Consider the following 18,379-nt stretch of genomic DNA (forward strand, 5'->3'; position numbering starts at 1 on the left):
TTCTTTTACTGCATTAAGACAACAATGATTCATCTTTTACTTGTTGCGGTAGTTGAACCCCTTATCCTCTGCATGACCTGTCATTGCCACACTAAATAGATGAAACCCACTAGCATGAGTAGGAGTTGTTTGAGCCCTGATGTGCCTACTCATTCATGCTTGTTTGTCATGCCTGCTATTGCATAGAGTTGTGTCAGGTCTGATTCATCGGGAATGAATCGGAGGTGTGTGAACATGTCCTACTGTGTGTGAGCTAAGTGTGTGAAGATGTTTTGGTAAAGATAGCGGTGAGAGGCCATGTAGGAGTACATGGTGGGTTGTCTCATTGAAACCGTCATCAGGAACTGAGTTCTGTGTCTGTGATCTATGAACAGCTACTACCACTCATTGGGATCCTTAATTGACCCTGTCGGCTTCTTAATCATCCTAGTACTCTGTCCAGGAGTTGCAACTAGTTTTTGGTGTTTGTAGGTTATGTGTTGGCGGCCGTGCGTAGCGCTGACCCTAGGGGTGAGCTATGATGTGGTAGATACACCGTGGCATGGTGTACCGGGCGCCCGTTTGGTGTCTCGGGAACCCTGTTCACATCGTTCGGGGCCGTATGTGGAAACCTCGGCCGGACTCCCTGCGGATGGAACCTGGATAGGCGATAAACCTGGACTAAAGACTTAAGTGTTTAGGTAGGCCGTGGCCGACACCCTTGTTGGGCTTCCACTTGAAGGTTGCCGAGTACATGTCGTGTAAACGACGGTAAGTGGTGGGAGCGTGTGTGAAGAAGTACACCCCTGCAGGGTTATCAATATCTATTCGAATAGACGAATTCCTCGGATATGGAAACTTGGACCCCTTGCATAGTTCATAGACAAGTGAAAGTGGATACTCTAAAACTCGCAAGATAAGTGTGAGTGCTATGGATGGCCTTCTCGTAGGGAGACGGGAGCGGATCCATAGTGGTGTATTGAATGGTGAATATGTGGACTCGTGTGCGCCACCTCAAAAGAGTTGCTTGTAGTCGTAGTTCAGGTTAGCCACTGGGTCAAAGCTGGCTTGCTACAGTTAAACTCCACTACCCCTTTGTTGATACCGATGCATATGTAGTTAGTTCTGATGTAAGTCTTGCTGAGTACAATTGTACTCACTATGTTTTGCAGAGAGACGTCAGTCTCGCTAGTAGTTTCGTGTGGGCTTCGACGTTTAGCTTGCTACCTCAGCTACGATCTTGTGCCCTCGGCAGGATCTGGTAGATAGTCAGGCTTCTTAGCCTCTTTCATTGTAGATGTCTGTAGTCAGACATGTTAAGCTTCCGCATGTGCTTTGATTTGTATGCTATGATTGTTGGGTCATGAGACCCTTGTTTGTAATATCTCGCTCCTCGGAGCCTAATGAATAAATACTTGAGTCGTAGAGTTATGTTGTGATGCCATGTTGTATTCACACATATCAAGAATATTGTGTGTATGATTGAAATGCTTGGTATGTGTGGGATCCAACAACCTAGTTATTTATCCTTGGTAGCCTCTCTTATGGGGAAATGTAGTCTTGTGCTTCCATGATCTATAGTAGTCCGCTACAGCCCGGTTCATCGGAGTCCTGCTAGCCCAGCACTACTGCTCAGGACACTTGACTGGCCGGCATGTGTTTCACTTTGTTCCTGTGTCTGTCCCTTCGGGGAAATTTCACGCAGTGACATCCGGAGTCCTGCCTAGCCTGCTACAGCCTGGGTTCCCGGAGTCCTGTTAGCCTAGTGCTATAGCCCGGATTCACACGCTGCTGACCGACATGCTCGATGTGATTCATGTATGCCTGTCCCCATAGGTTGGTGCCGCTTTGGGTTCACGACTAGCCATGTCGGCCCGGGTTCTCTATCACATGGATGCTAGCGACACTATCATATACGTGAGCCAAAAGCGCAAACGGTCCCGGGCCATGGTAAGGCGACACCCATGGGAATACCGTGCGTGAGGCCGCAAAGTGATATGAGGTGTTACCGGCTAGACCAATGTGACCTGGAATCGGGGTCCTGACATAGTGTGTGAAACTATGAAGAAAAACACCTTTGAAGATTTTGAAGATAATCATTCGAATCAACGAGGGCAGTAACTTTTAATTACCCTGGACGAAGAACATGACGAACTGGAGTGAGGAGATGTGAAGTTCGTCTGTGCAGATCTTCCATGCCCTAACTTGGCGGAGGAAGACAGCTACGGCGGCGGGGGAGTGAAGATTTCCGCGGTCGGCGCGAGTACGTTGGCAACGAGGTCGAGGCAGTGAAGCTCTTCCTCACCGGCGGCGATGAAGTAGTGGCGGCGCTAGGGTTTGAGAAGCTCGAGCTGGAGAGAGAGGTCGAGCGGAGTAAAAGAAGTGAGGAAGGGACGGAGGGGTATTTATAGCCACGGTAAAAAACTGCTCGCCCGAAGAAATTGGACGAACGTGCCCCTGACCCTTCTCATTCGATTGACATGTGTCACCCACGTACTGAGAGGTGGAGATCGTGTGCGATCGTGGGTGAGTGGATAAGTATAACGTGGGATGCGGAACGGTTTAAGCGGCAAAGCCGAAAATTTTGATAAGATAGGTTTTAAAGTTCCGTTCACAATTTCTTCAGCTGACAAGGACACAGTGAAGATTTTGAACGAGTTTCAAATAGAACGCACATGAAGAATTTGTGAATAGATTGGGTTGAGTATAGCATAGAGGGGGAAGGGTCCGATCACATTCACTTAGCAGAAAAACCAACTTGAATTAGCAATAAGTGAATGATGTAGAGGACATAAACTTATATATATATATATATATATATATATATATATATATATATATATATATATATATAGTCAATGAAGAAAAACGACGGAAGCAGTGAAGACAATGCAAAGTTGAAGAATATGAATAATTGAGGAATTTCAACTTTTGGTGGTGGCGTGACCCACCGTATAAGAATGATGATTTCAGACACCGCGTACAATTATCGTAGGGTTCTGAGAATCAAATTCGTCATTAATTTCTTCACACTAAGAGTGTTGTCCTTCATTGAATTGAAGAAAAACGTTTCTTCATGTGTTACACATCTAAGTCATGAATTTTGCATAAGTGTTAGGATGAGTGTCCTTTTCAAAGAACATTCGAAGATTCTAGGATATTTAGCTCACACCGCAACTTGCTAAATCTCTTCTCATCCAAGGGCTTTGTGAAGATATCGGCTAGCTGTTCTTCAGTCTTCACATGCTCAATAGAAATGTCACCCTTCAACACATGATCATGAAGAAAATGACGACGAATCTGAATGTGCTTTGTCTTCGAGTGCTGAACTGGGTTGTGAGCAATCTTGATGGCACTCTCATTGTCACAGAAGAGAGGCACATTCATCATGTTGATGCTGTAGTCCTTGAGAGTTTGCTTCATCCATAGCAGTTGAGCACACTAAGAACCAGCGGCAATGTACTTAGCTTCAGCAGTAGATAGTGATACGCAGTTATGTTTCTTCGAGGACCAACAGACCAAAGATCGTCCGAGGAAATGACATGTACCAGATGTTAACTTGCGGTCCACACGATCACCAGCATAGTCAGAGTCAGAATATCCAATGAGATCAAAAGCCGATCCCTTGGGGTACCATAATCCAAGTGTTGGTGTGTGAGCTAGATATCGAAGAATATGCTTCACAGCCTTATGGTGTGATTCTTTCGGTGTAGCTTGAAATCGGGCACACATGCAAACACTAAGCATTATATCTGGCCTAGATGCACATAAGTACAATAAAGAACCAATCATGGAGCGATATACCTTATGATCGAAGTCAATACCATTTTCATCAGTGCATAGATGGTCATTTGTTGGCATAGGAATTTTGACGCCTTTGCAATCTTGCATGCCGAATTTCCTCAGTACATCCTTGAGGTATTTCTCTTGAGATATGAATATGCCATTGCGTTGTTGACGAATTTGAAGACCTAAGAAGAATTTCAACTCTACCATCATAGACATTTGGTATTCTTCACTCATCATATAGGCAAATTCATCACTATAACGTTGGTCAGTACGGCCAAAGATAATATCATCAACATATATTTGGCACACAAACAATTCACCATCATAAGATTTAATGAAAAGAGTAGGGTCGAGTGAACCGGGTTTGAAGCCTTTCGTCATGAGGAATTCTTTCAAAGTATCATACCACGCCCGTGGGGCCTGCTTGAGGCCATAGAGGGCCTTGTTGAGTTTGAAGACTTTGTCATGATTCTTTGGATCTTCAAAACCTGGGGGTTGAGCAATATATACTTCTTCCTCAAGCTTACCATTGAGGAATGCACTTTTCACATCCATTTGATATAAAGTGATATTATGATGGTTAGCATAAGCAAGTAATATGCGAATAGCCTCAAGCCTAGCAACAGGTGCAAAAGTTTCATCGAAATCAATTCCGTCAACCTGTGTGTAGCCTTGAGCTACAAGCCGTGCCTTATTCCTCACCACAAGGCCATTTTCATCTTGCTTATTGCGGTAGATCCACTTTGTGCCGATGATATTGTGCTTGCGAGGATCTGGACGCTTGACCAGTTCCCAGACATTGTTGAGCTCGAGCTGATGTAATTCTTCTTGCATGGCCTGAATCCACCCAGGCTCCAGAAATGCTTCATCTACCTTAGTGGGCTCTATAATAGAGACAAAAGCATAGTGCCCACAAAAGTTAGACAAATGTGAAGCTTTTGAGCGTGTGAGAGGACCTGGCGCTTTGATGTCATTGATGATCTTTTCAACTTGCACTTCTTTTGCAATGCGAGGATGAGCTGGTTGCCGTTGAAGAATTTGATCAACATTTTCTTCAGCACCATTTTCTTCAGCATTTTCTTCAGGTGCATTAGCTCGACGTTCTTCATGTTCTGGAATGAATTCTTCAGCAGATTCTTCAGTGGGAATGACATCCTCAGTAGCCTTGAACTTGATAGTTTCCTCAGGTGCTGGTTCATCTATCACAGTAGGTAGGTGCTCTCTTTGCGAGCCATTAGTTTCATCGAATCGCACATCTACAGTTTCAACAACCTTATGAAGAACGTTGTTGAAGACTCTGTAGGTGTGCGAGTCCTTTCCGTAACCAAGCATAAAACCTTCATGTGCTTTCGGTGCAAATTTTGAGTTGTGATGAGGATCTCTAATCCAACATTTAGCACCGAAGACTTTGAAATAACTTACATTGTGTTTTCTTATCAGCAAGGAGTTCATAGGCAATTTTCTTGAAAAATTTGTGAAGATATACTCTGTTGATGATGTGGCACGCAGTATCAATTGCCTCAGTCCAGAACCGACGAGGCGTTTTGTATTCATCAAGCATAGTGCGAGCCATCTCAGCAAGAGTCCTGTTCTTATGCTCCACGACGCCGTTCTGCTGAGGAGTATAAGGAGCAGATAACTCATCAGTAATACCAAGTTCATCAAGATAGTCATCGAGACCAGAATTCTTGAACTCAGTGCCATTGTCACTTCTGATGTGCTTGATCTTCACACCAAAGTTGGTTGAAGCCCTCGAGGAAAATCGTTTGAAGACTTCCCGCACTTCATGTTTGTAAGTGACAAGGTGTACCCATGTGTAGCGAGAATAATCATCAACAATAACAAAGCCATATTGAGATGCTTCATTTGAAATAGCAGAATAATGATTAGGACCAAAGAGATCCATGTGAAGCAATTCAAATGGGCGAGTGGTGGTCATGATAGTCTTCGCTGGATGCTTGGCCTTCGTCATCTTCCCAGCTTCACAGGCTCCGCATAGGTGATCCTTGAGGAATTTGACATTCTCGATGCCAATGACATGCTTCTTCTTTGCAAGCGTGTGCAAATTCCTCATGCCTGCATGACCAAGTCGTCGATGCCAGAGCCAGCCTTCTGAAGCTTTTGCAAGTAAGCACACAGCTGGTTGTGGTCCTGTAGAGAAATCAACAATATACAGGTCTCCTCTCCTAAAGCTTTTGAAGACTTTGGAATTGTCAGCTTCCATAACCACAACACAACGGTACTTGCCAAAGACAACAACCATATCAAGAGCACAAAGCATTGAGACAGACATAAGTTTGTATCCTAAGGACTCAACAAGCATGACTTTGTCCATGTGTCGATCCTTTGTGATCGCAACCTTACCTAGATCCAATACCTGACTTTTGCCTTTGTCAGCAAAGATGATATGCTTCAGATGCGACGGAGATAATGGAGCATCCATCAATAGATTCTTGTCACCAGTCATGTGGTTTGTACATCCACTATCGAGGACCCACTCAGTGGCTTTGGGTTGATCATCCCACAGATGAATTAGTGCAACTTACAAACTCATATACTTCATCAGTGAAGAATATGACATCAATTCATCAGATCAATTTCATCAAGCAAAAGAACAGATAAAGCAATATGAGGACGTGAGAAATGAAAGTTCATTTCTTCATGATTAGCTTGCGTCCTATCAGGCATACTCAGGTCTCCAGCAAATTCTTCAGACGATTACGTACGTCTGGATACCTGACCCTGCAGAAGAGATTAGTTCTTTTTCTTCACCACCCACATCTGAAGGAGTGGCAAAGAGTTCATCATTCTGCGAGCTCCATACGAGAAGGATGACATAGAAGCCAGTCCATTTCTTTTCACATAAGAGGGGTTAGAATAAGCATAAGAGTAAGCAGAGAAATTCCTCGAGGACTTATGGACATAATAATTTGAAGAGTAATGCACATATCCATAATCCTTAGATCTTTCCTGCAAAACAGACGGGTTAGCACGATGATGTTCATTTGAGGACTTTGATCCTTTTGAGGAATATGATCCATGTGAGGAGTTTTGTCCGTATGAGGACTTGGATCCATATGAAGAATTTGGTCCATATGAAGCATTTGATCTGGGGTTCCTATTCTTCGCAGGTGGCGTCATGATGACATTCACCTGAAGATTTTCAAGGCATCTTTTGGGAACCCAGATTTTCTTCATAGGGGGACTGTTCCTGCAGTTAGTGCCAACATATCTAGCAAATACTTCACCATTCTGATTTTTGAATAGTTTGTAGTTGGAGTCAAATGACTCATCATCAGGATGAGGAGATTCACATGCATATCCAGATAGGTTAGATGGATCAACTGGAGGTCCCTTTGCAGCAACCCATGTAGTTTTGGGGTACTACTCAGGCTTCCAATATGTACCATCAACATTGAGTTTCCTCTCAAAGGCAATACCCTCTTTCCTAGGGTTCCTGTTGAGGATCTGCTTTTTAAGCACATCACAAAGAGTCTGATGCCCTTTGAGGCTTTTGTACATGCCTGTCATGTACAATTCCTTCAACCCTGCATCATCAGTGATACTAGCAATGTCCTCAGATGAGGAATCAGTGATAGCAGAGGCATGTGAAGAATTTGAAACATTAGCAGCATTTGAACATTTAGGTGAAGAATTAGCAGATTCACGTTCAATGCACTTCAAGCATGGAGGAACAAATTCTTCCTGATAAGTGCTGATATGTTGAGCAAGTAATGAATTGCGCTCCTTCTGAAGATCTTCATAACTCACTCTTAGCTTTTCAAGATCTTACTTTCTTTGAAGAAATTCATAAGAAAGCTTCTCATGATCAGATAAGAGAGTGTTATGATGACTTTGAAGATTGTCAAACCTAGTCTGAAATCTCTGAAGATTTTCAGTCAAGGCTTTAGTGCGATCCATTTCTTCACCCAACATATCATCACTTTTGTCTAGCATGTTTTGAACCTTTTCTAAAGCCCTTTGTTGTTTTACAGCAATCTTAGCAAGTTTAGAATAGCTGGTCTTAAGATTTTCATCAGATTCATTCTCACTTGATTCAGATGAGGTATATTTGAGTACCTTGGCACCCTTTGCCATGAAGCAATAGGTGGGAGCATAGTCATCATCCCCTTCATCAGCTTTGTTGGTGAGGTTATTTTCTTCAGTGTTGAAGATAGACTTGCTGACGAATGCAGTAGCGAGAGCTAGGCTCTCCACTCCGGATTCGGACTCCTCAGATGACTCCTCTTCCTCATTTTCTTCAGATTCAGCCTCAGAGTCCATTTCCTTGCCAATGAATGCCCTGGCCTTCTTGGAGCTGCTCTTCTTGTGATATGAAGGCCTTGAGGATTTTGATGATGAGGATTTTGTGGATTTCTTCTTTTTCTTCGCATCATCAGAACTGTAATCCTTGTATTTATTTTTCTTTGATTCCTTTTCCCATTGAGGACAATCTTGAATGTAATGTCCAGGCTTCTTGCATTTGTGGCAGAGCCTCCTCTTGTAGTCACTGGATGAGGAATCACTGCTCCTTGAGGGTCTTCCAAGACGACCACGTCTTGAGAACTTTTGAAACTTCTTCACAAGCAGAGCCAGATCATGGCTTAGTTCTTCAGGATCACCAAGGCACTACCAGAGTCTTCATCTTCGGACTCAGATACTGCCTTGGCCTTCAGCGCACGTGTTCTGCCATAGCTTGAACCATAGAGATCTCTCTTTTCAGCAAGTTGGAACTCATGAGTATTTAGCCTTTCGAGAATATCAGTGGGATCAAGTGACTTGTAATCAGCATGTTCTTGTATCATCAATGTCAGAGTGTCAAATGAGGAATCAAGCGATCTCAGCAATTTCTTCACCACCTCATGGTCGGTGATGTCAGTGGCACCAAATGCTTGAAGCCCATTTGAGATGTCAGTGAGGCGATCGAAGGTTTGTTGAACATTTTCATTGTCGAGTCTTTTGAAGCGGTTGAAGAGATTGCGAAGAACATCAACTCGAGATTCACGCTGAGTTGAGACTCCTTCATTCACTTTGGACAACATGTCCCAGATAAACTTCGCTGTCTCCAAAGCACTCACTCTGCCATAGTGTCCTTTGCTCAGATGGCCACATATGATATTCTTCGCTTGAGAGTCGAGTTGCTTGAATCTCTTCACATCAGCAGCATTCAGAGAAGGTGTGACTGAGGGAACACCATTTTCCACAACATACCAGAGATTGTTATCAATTGCTTCAAGATGCATTCGCATCTTATTCTTCCAGTAGGGGTAGTCCGTCCCATCGAAGGTAGGACACCCAGCAGAGACCTTGATCATACCTGCGGTCGACATAACTAAAACTCCAGGCGGTTAAACCAAAATCACACAGAACAAGGGAGTACCTTACTTTGATACCAATTGAAAGTGCGTTATATCGACTAGAGGGGGGGTGAATAGGCAATTTTTATGAAATTCTTCACTGAGGAATTTGCCGGTGAGGAAATTCCTTAGCGAAGAACTACTAGCAGCGGAATGAGTACTCAAAAGTAAACATAACAGAATACAAGCATAGTCATCATGATGAAATGAAGACAGGCATAGAGTACAGAAGCGTAAGCACAGGATAACACATGATGAAGACAAATAGACTGAAGAAATTAAACTGAGGAAATTGAGAAAGTCTTCAGTGAAAGTCTTCAAACACAGATATGAACAAGCACACAACACAGTTATGAGGAAATAGAACCAGTAAGCTTGGTGAAGACAATGTTTTGGTAGACCAGTTCCAACTGCTATCTCAGTTGTACGTCTGGTTGGAGCGGCTGAGTATTTAAACTCGAGGACACACAGTCCCGGACACCCAGTCCTCACCGTATTCTCCTTGAACTAAGGTCACACAGACCTCGTCCAATCACTCGTGGTAAGTCTTCAGGCGACTTCCAAACCTTCACAAACTCGGTCACTCGGCCATCCACAATTCCTCTTGGATGCTCTAGACCATGACGCCTAACCGTCTGAAAGAAGCACAGTCTTTAAAGGTAACAAGCGTCGGATCCATGCAGGATCAATCTCTTAGTGATGCTCAATCACTTGGGGTTTGTAGGTGTTTGGGTTTTAGGTTTTTCCTCACTTGATGATTTTCGCTCAAAGTCCTCAGAGGATGGGTTGCTCTCAAATGACAAGTGTCAGTTTCTCTCGGAGCAGCCAACCAACTAGTGGTTGTAGGAGGCGGCTATTTATAGCCTAGGGAACAGCTCGACATGATAAGACATAAATGCCCTTCAATGATATGACCGTTAGGTGGATAGATATTTTGGGATAGCTGGCGCATAGCACAGCAACGGTCGAAATTTTGAGTAGCAAAATCCTCAGGGTTATCATGTTCCTCACTGTGTAGGCAATCCGCACTGGCGAATTCCTAACTCCTCAGTCAGGACAAATTCCTCAGAGACCAGAAGAACTTCGTCTCTGTCACTGAAGAAATTGACTGAACTGTATGAGATTTCCAATGGCTTCACTCGAAGGGATTGGTAGGTGTAGGATTTTGAGTTGAGCATCACATGAAAATTTTTCCTTAGTATTTCCTCGACCCCCTTTAACAGTACGGTGTTTCCTATGACTCAAGAAAGAGAAAATGAAACTACGAAAACAAAAAGTCTTCACGCTTCATGTTCCTCGAACGAATACCAAGTCTTCAAGGTCACACCAATTTCTTCACTTTCAAAGTCTTCAGAAAGTCTTCAGTGATTCCAAGTCTTCAGTCGAAGAACTTCATTTTTAGGGGTCGACTTTCTCTGTAAATATCAAACTCCTCATATGCTTATAGACCTGTGTACACTCACAAATGCATTAGTTTCTTAACCTATAAGTCTTCAATACACCAAAATCACTAAGGGGCACTAGATGCACTTACACTATCCTCCACATCCTTTCCTTAAAAAAAGCTATCCTCCACATCACACGGAGGAGACGTACCTAAGAAAAATGGACACGCAAGGAACCAGCTGCCCACACAAAATGTTTAACCCACTATCACCCGGGGGCCACACACTCTTCACACCCCACGATTCACCAGGAGAGCTCTTGTCGAGGGAGCTTAGAGTTTTAGGTTACTAGGCCGCAACAGACTCTGTACATCCCACTCACAGGGCCTCGTGTACGCACATGCTATATCTCGCCTATTACAAGAGTATACGCTTGCCTATCGCTGCTCAAATCTAGGCCAGCCCAATCTACCTTTTTTCTTTCTTTTCCGTGCACACAAATCAGTCCCAGCGTAATAAGAAATGTTCATTATATATTTCATTTTTTTTTACTTTGACACCTTTAGTATATAACATAATATATATAAGAAGAAGGTACTAAAGGTGAAGGGCATTTTGTTGTACAACTACTTCAGTATAGTTACAAAATTAATCGGTAGGTGACTGTTGAATCGACAGTAGTTACGAAAGAGGGAAATAGCTCAGTTGGTTAGAGTGATGATCCATCATGCCAGAAGTCATGGGTTTGAACCTATTTTCCCTGCCCTTTGCCGCTAACACCAGTAAGGCCCCATCCCCTTAACACTACCTTCGAGGAATTTCTCTCGCCTCCCTGTAGTGATAAGAGGGCATTCACTAACAGATTTGAGTCGAGGCAGCCATCCTCTTGCCAATCTTAAATAAACATGTGTATTTTTAAAAAGGTGGTGATAAGAGTGCATTCACTAACAGCATTGAAAGTTTTATAAATACACGTTGATGTTTTTTCCTGAAATACTGGTTGAACATTTTTCAAATGCACGTTGATTTTTTTAATGTCACAAACATTGTTTTTTAACACATACTTTTTCATAAATTATCATAAAATAAATTTAAAACAAGAAAAGATTTCTTAAGTGTTAGAATATATTTTTGTTCACAAACAGTATTTTAAATGTTTGAAATACTTTCTAAAATTATACTGACTTTTATTTACATTGAATAAACAGTTTTAATGTCAATTTTTTTTGAAACACATGAACATTCTTTTAATGTTGCGAACATTTCCTTTAATGGTAATAAAGATTTTTTTTAAATTACACAACATTTTTTGCGTTGAATAAATATTTTTTTAGAAAAATCCCAAACATATTTTTATATGAATGAACATTTTTAGCGGTATGACACATTTTTTACATTGTATATTTGTTTTCGGAAATTTCACAAACATATTTTTGAAATGCATGAGAACTTAATCCTAATTGGTATATACTTTTTAAAAAATTGTGTGAACAAATATTTTACGCTGCATGAACATTTTTTAAACGGACCGAACGATTTCCGGAATCAATATAAATTAATTATGGATTATACACATTTTTTGTAAAATATAATAAAAATAAAAATAAAAATGATAAAACGAACGAACAAAGAAAAAAGGCGAACGAATGAGCAAAAAATAAAAACGGTACAAAATAAAGGAACAAACCAAACCTGACTAAGCCGGTCCACTACGACCTTCCCTTTTGTAGTCACTCTATGGTCGTTATGGGGAGCACGACGGAAAGTGATCCATGAGGAAATTATTAAACTCAGTTTTCCATCCATGGCTTCGTGCAGTCATACCTTTGTGAGCTAAAGGCCATTTAGACTCCGAGATCACATGTGTCTGCTTCATAACCAAACAGGCCAACAACGTGGATCACCTCTCCGACGAAGCTTGTGAAGGTTAATGTCGATGCCGCAGTTGGTAGAGGAGCCTCACATGGAGCTGTAGGTGCGGTTTGCAGGGACCAAACATGCATGTTTTTGGGCGCATCGACTGTTGTTTTGCCAAACATATCCGATCCGACTACACTCGAAGCTCTTGCAATCAGGGAGGCCCTAGCTCTCGCAGATGATCTTCATGAGAGGAAGCTACATGTGGCTTTTGCTTGCAGGTTGGTCATGGAAGACATTCAATAGAGCTGAGCTGTTTATGGGGCGATCATACAGGAAATTATACATCGAAAGTCTACTTTTGCCACTTGTAATATTATTCATGCGTTTAGAAGCTCGAATATCGAAGCTCACAAACTCACAAAGCATGCTTTATCCATAGTGGTTGGCCGTCATGTCTAGTTAGGTCAACCCAATGGTCTTTTATCCGTCCCTGTAAACATTGTGTGCTGCAATAATAAGCTTTAGAGCTTGCCAAAAAAGACTGTTACATACATGTTGGTTTGTTGTTTTTCTATTTTATTTTTCATTTTTAGTTATATTTATACTTTGACATATTCCAAATTTATATATATCTTAAAATTTTACTTACTCAATCTATATAAAATGTTCATCGAACATTATAAAATGTTCATGAATGGTAAAATAAAATGTTCAGACCATTCAAAAAATACGTGGCATTTAGAAAATGTTTACTTATTTAAAAACATGTTCATCACAATTTTTTAAGAAATATTCATGGGATGTGAAAATGCTCGCATAATATTTATAAATATCTGTACCATTTTAGAAAATGTTCTGACATACAAAAATATGTTCTTGAATTTTTGTCAAAATGTTCATAAAAATGTACAAATGTGTTTTTGTAATTTGTAAAAAATGTCTGTACCATATTCAAAAGTTCTTCACAAAATTGATAAAATGTTTCATGCATTTAGAAATATGTTTATGATATTTTAAAAAAAAATCGTTCAATGTTAAAATGTATTCACATATTTTTGAAAAATATTCTTGACATTAAATGAACTTGATAACACTAAAAAGATGTTTGAACGCTTTAAAAAAATTCAGTGTGTGTTTTATAAAAATTACCATGTATTTAACAAATGTTCAGTGTGCATTTGAATTTTTTTTACCATGTATCCAAATAAATGTTCGCCGTGTATTTGAAATTTGTTTAGCGTGCATTTAAAACATGCTCAACATGTATACGAAAAATGTTCAATGTGTATTCATAAAATTCAACATGTATTTGAAAAGAAAGGAAAGGAAAACATAGAAACAAATAGACAAAAAAGGAGAGCCAAGAGTAAAAGAAAAAACAATGATAACCTATACAAAGATAAACCATGGAAAGGAAAAAAAGAGAGCAAAAAACCATGTGAAACCTTCCCAAAACCTATCAGAACCGGTGGATGGTTCCACGAACCGGTCGTAGAAGCTTCCCCAAACTGTGGCTAACAGAGTTATAGGGCCAGCCCAGTCACGAAGCAAGACAAAAAAACCACGAGACAAGATGGTGATATACGGAAAGCAAGAGAAAAGGAGGGCACCGATTCGTAGGATGGCAGCGACACCTTGCGGCGAAGGGACGACGACCGTTGCACTCCGGCGAGAAATTTCTAGAGGACAAGTGGGCTAGAGCTTGTGCTCTGATGGGTGAAATGGGGCGGAGGGGAGTGCGGTGCTGGGGGGCGAGGAGGGGTGCTCGAGACAGGGGGATATGGCCAAGGCCGACACAAGTGTTCCTGGCATTTATTTGGATTGATTCCTTCGTCCCTTACTTGCCATTGTGTCACCTCGTGGGAGAAGGAAAGGGTGTGGGGGCATGCAATCGGACTAGAAGGGGACGCGCGCTTCGCTGCGCCCTTGTTCACTATCATGTCCGTTGTGTATTTTTCTTCTAATCGTTTAATTACCGTTGTTTGTTGGGCGGCGTATTTTATGTTGTTTGCTTTGATGGGTTCGGTCCCCATCTTTTGATTGGACACTACTAATCATGTATGTGCAATGCAAAAAATGTTTATTAAATTGATTAATATCTTTTGATTGGACACTACTAATTATGTATGTGCAGTGCAAAAAATGTTTATTAAATTGATTAATAATAAAAGATATTATTCAATTTGCAAGATTACGCTGCTAAAGGGAGACACCAGCAAGCACAAAGCAAAATATATAAAATGATCATTTTTTACTTATGAGCAAGACACATTGTGATTGATGCAAAAATATGTGAAAGTACATTCCCAGTGTCTTTATGAAAGCATGTCATTGAAAAATATTGTTAGTACACTTGGGCAACACACTTTACACAAATCAAAATTAAGGAGAAACATGTGTTAAATATGTACCAAATATGGTATTAATTACATCAAAACTTTAAGCATGAGGTATTATTTGTTGTAAACATGGAGTCCACAAATATATGGAACACCTCGTCTAAATGGTTAAACTATTGATATAAGAAGCACCTTAATCTACTCGGGAAATAGAGCCTTCAACACCAGTGAAGCGTCGCCATGCTTGCATAGATACACCAAAACACACTAATCCACTACTACACGTCTACAAGGGTGTCATCTAACTACTTGATCCATCCATCTTGCCTCTAGAAAGTGAATGAAGAATAAAGAAAGCAAAAAGAATGAACTTCTGTTTTTTGATGGGAACAAAAATAATGAACTGTAGAGCACCAGCAGTATGAATGTATGATGCCCTCTCCTGACCCATAATAATTGACATGGCTCAGTCCAAAACAATAATGAGATATTAACTGGACAATAGCTAAAGCCTAAACAGAATATCCGAAAAAAATATAGGAGTACTTAACCGGTAAATTAGATGCATTTCAGTTAGTGGAGGATTTTAACAGGCCAAACAAAGCCGCATGTAAAATTAAATTTCATCTGACCCAAGCAAATAAAACAATATATTGCACACAATTCAAACATAAGAATGCTTCATGTAATTTTCCGTCAGGTTATTTACTCCTCCACTACTCTTCTTACGTGAGCCTCTCCTTAGTTTAGACCTGCAATTCTGAACATCATCTGGTTGAAACTGGTGCGCTAAAATTATACTGATTATTATTGATTTGTCCGATGGATGTTGCATCTCCCGAATCCAGGAGTTGTGAGAGAAGCCATTGTGATGTACTCCCTCTGTAAAGAAATACAAGAGCGTTTAGATGACTAAACTAGTGATGTAAATGCTCTTATATTTGTTTACGGAGGGAGTAGATGTGATTATAGTTCCTTAGCCAGAAGACATTTGGACTACAGAAGAAGGTAAACATCAGTAATGCAGGGGTTCTCTACTCGCCCACTGTCAATTATATGTTACAGCCAAGTTGCTTGTTGCTCACCTGAACATCATGAATTAGAAGAATGTTCTCAAGGACAGTGAATCTGATTTCTAAAAGCACCCCAAATAACTCTCGTCTGGGTTAGAAACCATACTACATGAACCTAGCAGCAAACTGGATTAACCTCATTGTTGGCCGATGATGTATCATGGATGAGGAGATTCTGATCAAGAAAGACAGCAATAGAGACCCTGTCAGAGGCCAGACTTATCATGTTTATTTTCTTCAACCTGTAAATGAACAAAAACAAAAGGCTAGCACAAATTTATTTGAGAGTGGAAAAAAAAATACTGGTTGTAAGTTTAAACACCTGCTGCTACTACATTTTGTAGAAGTGAACATATTTATTTATCAAAGGAACTTGTTTGGCCACAACATCGAGATTTTGTCCTCCGAACCTGCATCAGACCATAGTACAGACATATTTTCAGTTGTTGGAATATTTCTTAGATGAATATATGCAGGCACAAAAATTATTTTCCTTCTCATATAACCTGAACCTAAGAGACCAAGAAGACATACTAAGTACAGTCGCCTAACCTGCAGGTCCAGTGAATCGGTAATTATGTGCGGACTCAAAATCAACGGCTCCGTGAGATCTCCTCTTCCCGACTCATTCCCGCTGCCAAGTTCCAGCAGGAGATCCCCCTCCACCTCGTCGCACACGCAGGCGGCCGTGGTGGCCTCGACGGCGGCGAGGTGCATCTGCTCTCGAGCTCTTCCATAGAGATAGGTGGATGAATCTCACCCAAGGGACAGTGTCCCGCCCACGACGGCGAACGCAGCAAAGTCGGGGAGTTCTCCCCGCAGCGTGTTGGCGAGGAGCCCGAAGAGCGACAGTGGTGGGCGCACGGGCGTTGAGGAGGCCCCCAGATTTCGAGAATGTATCCTGTGCAACGCCCCAACTCATGCACCAGGTGCGCCAATGGTCAACCAGCCGTTGGATTAAAAATGAAGGGACAGAATCCATCTACGATGTGGGCTGCTGAAACATTTACAAATTAAACCTTGTAGTGCTGCTGAATCATACAAAACACGCTTCCAGAGTCAGTCATGTTCTCCCTTTGACCTCCCTTTTACTGCTGAACCAGGAAGCGCCTATCTCAGTCTCCCTCTCGAGCTCTCCTGTACTAGTCGACACATACCTTCCTATCACACTTTTTCTCTTTGTCTCTCTCCTTTTCTCTCCTGGGTGACCGTCATTGGCATTGAAGCAACAACACATGCAAGCGGCTGCCACAGCCGGAATCGTCCAAAGGTTGCTCGTTGTGCTGCGTGTACATCTATATCTTTGTACATTATACTCGTATACACAAATGGAGTAAGAAATTATGTACAAGGTAATAAAATCACAAGGAGAACCTAGTTTTACATTACATAATTATCATCTCCTAAAACAAAAGATCTAATGTGCTCTTGCTCTCTAGTTTAACATCGTCATTTGTATCTGCAACTGTTTATCTATACATACACTGCATCTTTTTTACAGAAGCATTCACAGATAGATTGATCACCATGCAACTCCTAGTAAGTTGAAATAGATATCTTAAAATGCTAAAAAGGAGAAAATGGATGCAAGTCGAACATTACCTTGAAGAGCAAACAATTTTTGTTTAAAGATGAGCTTGCAAGTGAACATTTGGAGAGGACCTGAAAAACACAAACAACACCTATTTTCTGATGTACATTCAAAAGAAAAGGATAAAACAAAAGTGATTTGATTGGATAACATTTATCTTTATAGTGCCGAAAATTCAGTACTATTTGGTCCGGATTTCTGTACCAGATCATGGTTCTTACTACTAAAATCATGTTTGAGTGTCGATTAGAAGAATCTGTTCTCACTTGCGGGAACAGGTTAAAGCTTTTATTGTTTCTTTTCTGTTAATTCTTTGTAAGCTGATATATATGTTACAGGAAATGCAAACCACAAAGGAAAGAATCCTAATCTCAAATTCCTCTTCAGTAACCTGAAACTGTTATGTACCTAACAAAATTGTGTGGTTCAGGTGAATAAGCATAAAATCAAATAGAGTGTTGGTCCTATGAAATTTCACATATACAACGAGTACATCTCTACGGATTTAATACAGCTGCCAGGGACATAATTAAGCACTGTTGTTCAAACATCATGTCCTCATGATGAGTTTTCTTGAGCTGCAGGCACCAAAATGACTAAGCTAAGAACAAGCAGCACCCAGGACCCAACAAGGGTATTAATTTAGAGGATCGCTACAATGTACAACTAGTTTGGATTTCACAAAGTTCAGTTTGACACTTTCCATTTACATTTGTTTACAAATCAAGGATCAGAGAGCAGATCCCTTTGTTTATTTCTATTCGAACTGTTTTTATGGGGGATACAAGTTACATTCTGCTTTTAAGGTTGGGATGCAAGAGCTGCAAAAATATGTTACAATATCCAGACTACACATCGATAGAGAGAGCGCTGGACCATAAGCCTTAACTGTGCACATCGTTAAATTTGGAGGAGCATTGGTCATACTTATCTATCAGTAAAACAAAACGGAAAACAAAGGATGACAGAAGTATGAAAGAAAATATGTCCATAACATTGATAAACG

The 18,379-nt window shown here is 41.0% G+C and overlaps 1 protein-coding gene across 1 annotated transcript in view; it reads right to left on the reverse strand.

Moving 5' to 3' along the window:
- Positions 1 to 16,499, reverse strand: part of LOC119315737 (GDSL esterase/lipase At1g28600-like) — a 48,490-nt gene extending 31,991 nt beyond the window's left edge. The window contains exons 1-3 of the mRNA XM_037590240.1: positions 16,324 to 16,499; positions 16,118 to 16,192; positions 15,919 to 16,024 (exon numbers count right to left, since the gene is read on the reverse strand). Of these exons, the coding sequence (XP_037446137.1) occupies positions 15,919 to 16,024; positions 16,118 to 16,192; positions 16,324 to 16,499 (357 nt within the window). The remainder of the gene's footprint in view (positions 1 to 15,918; positions 16,025 to 16,117; positions 16,193 to 16,323) is intronic.
- Positions 16,500 to 18,379: the final 1,880 nt, after the last annotated feature.

The sequence above is a fragment of the Triticum dicoccoides genome, chromosome 6A, assembly GCF_002162155.2.
Source record: "Triticum dicoccoides isolate Atlit2015 ecotype Zavitan chromosome 6A, WEW_v2.0, whole genome shotgun sequence".
Classification (NCBI taxonomy): domain Eukaryota; kingdom Viridiplantae; phylum Streptophyta; class Magnoliopsida; order Poales; family Poaceae; genus Triticum; species Triticum dicoccoides.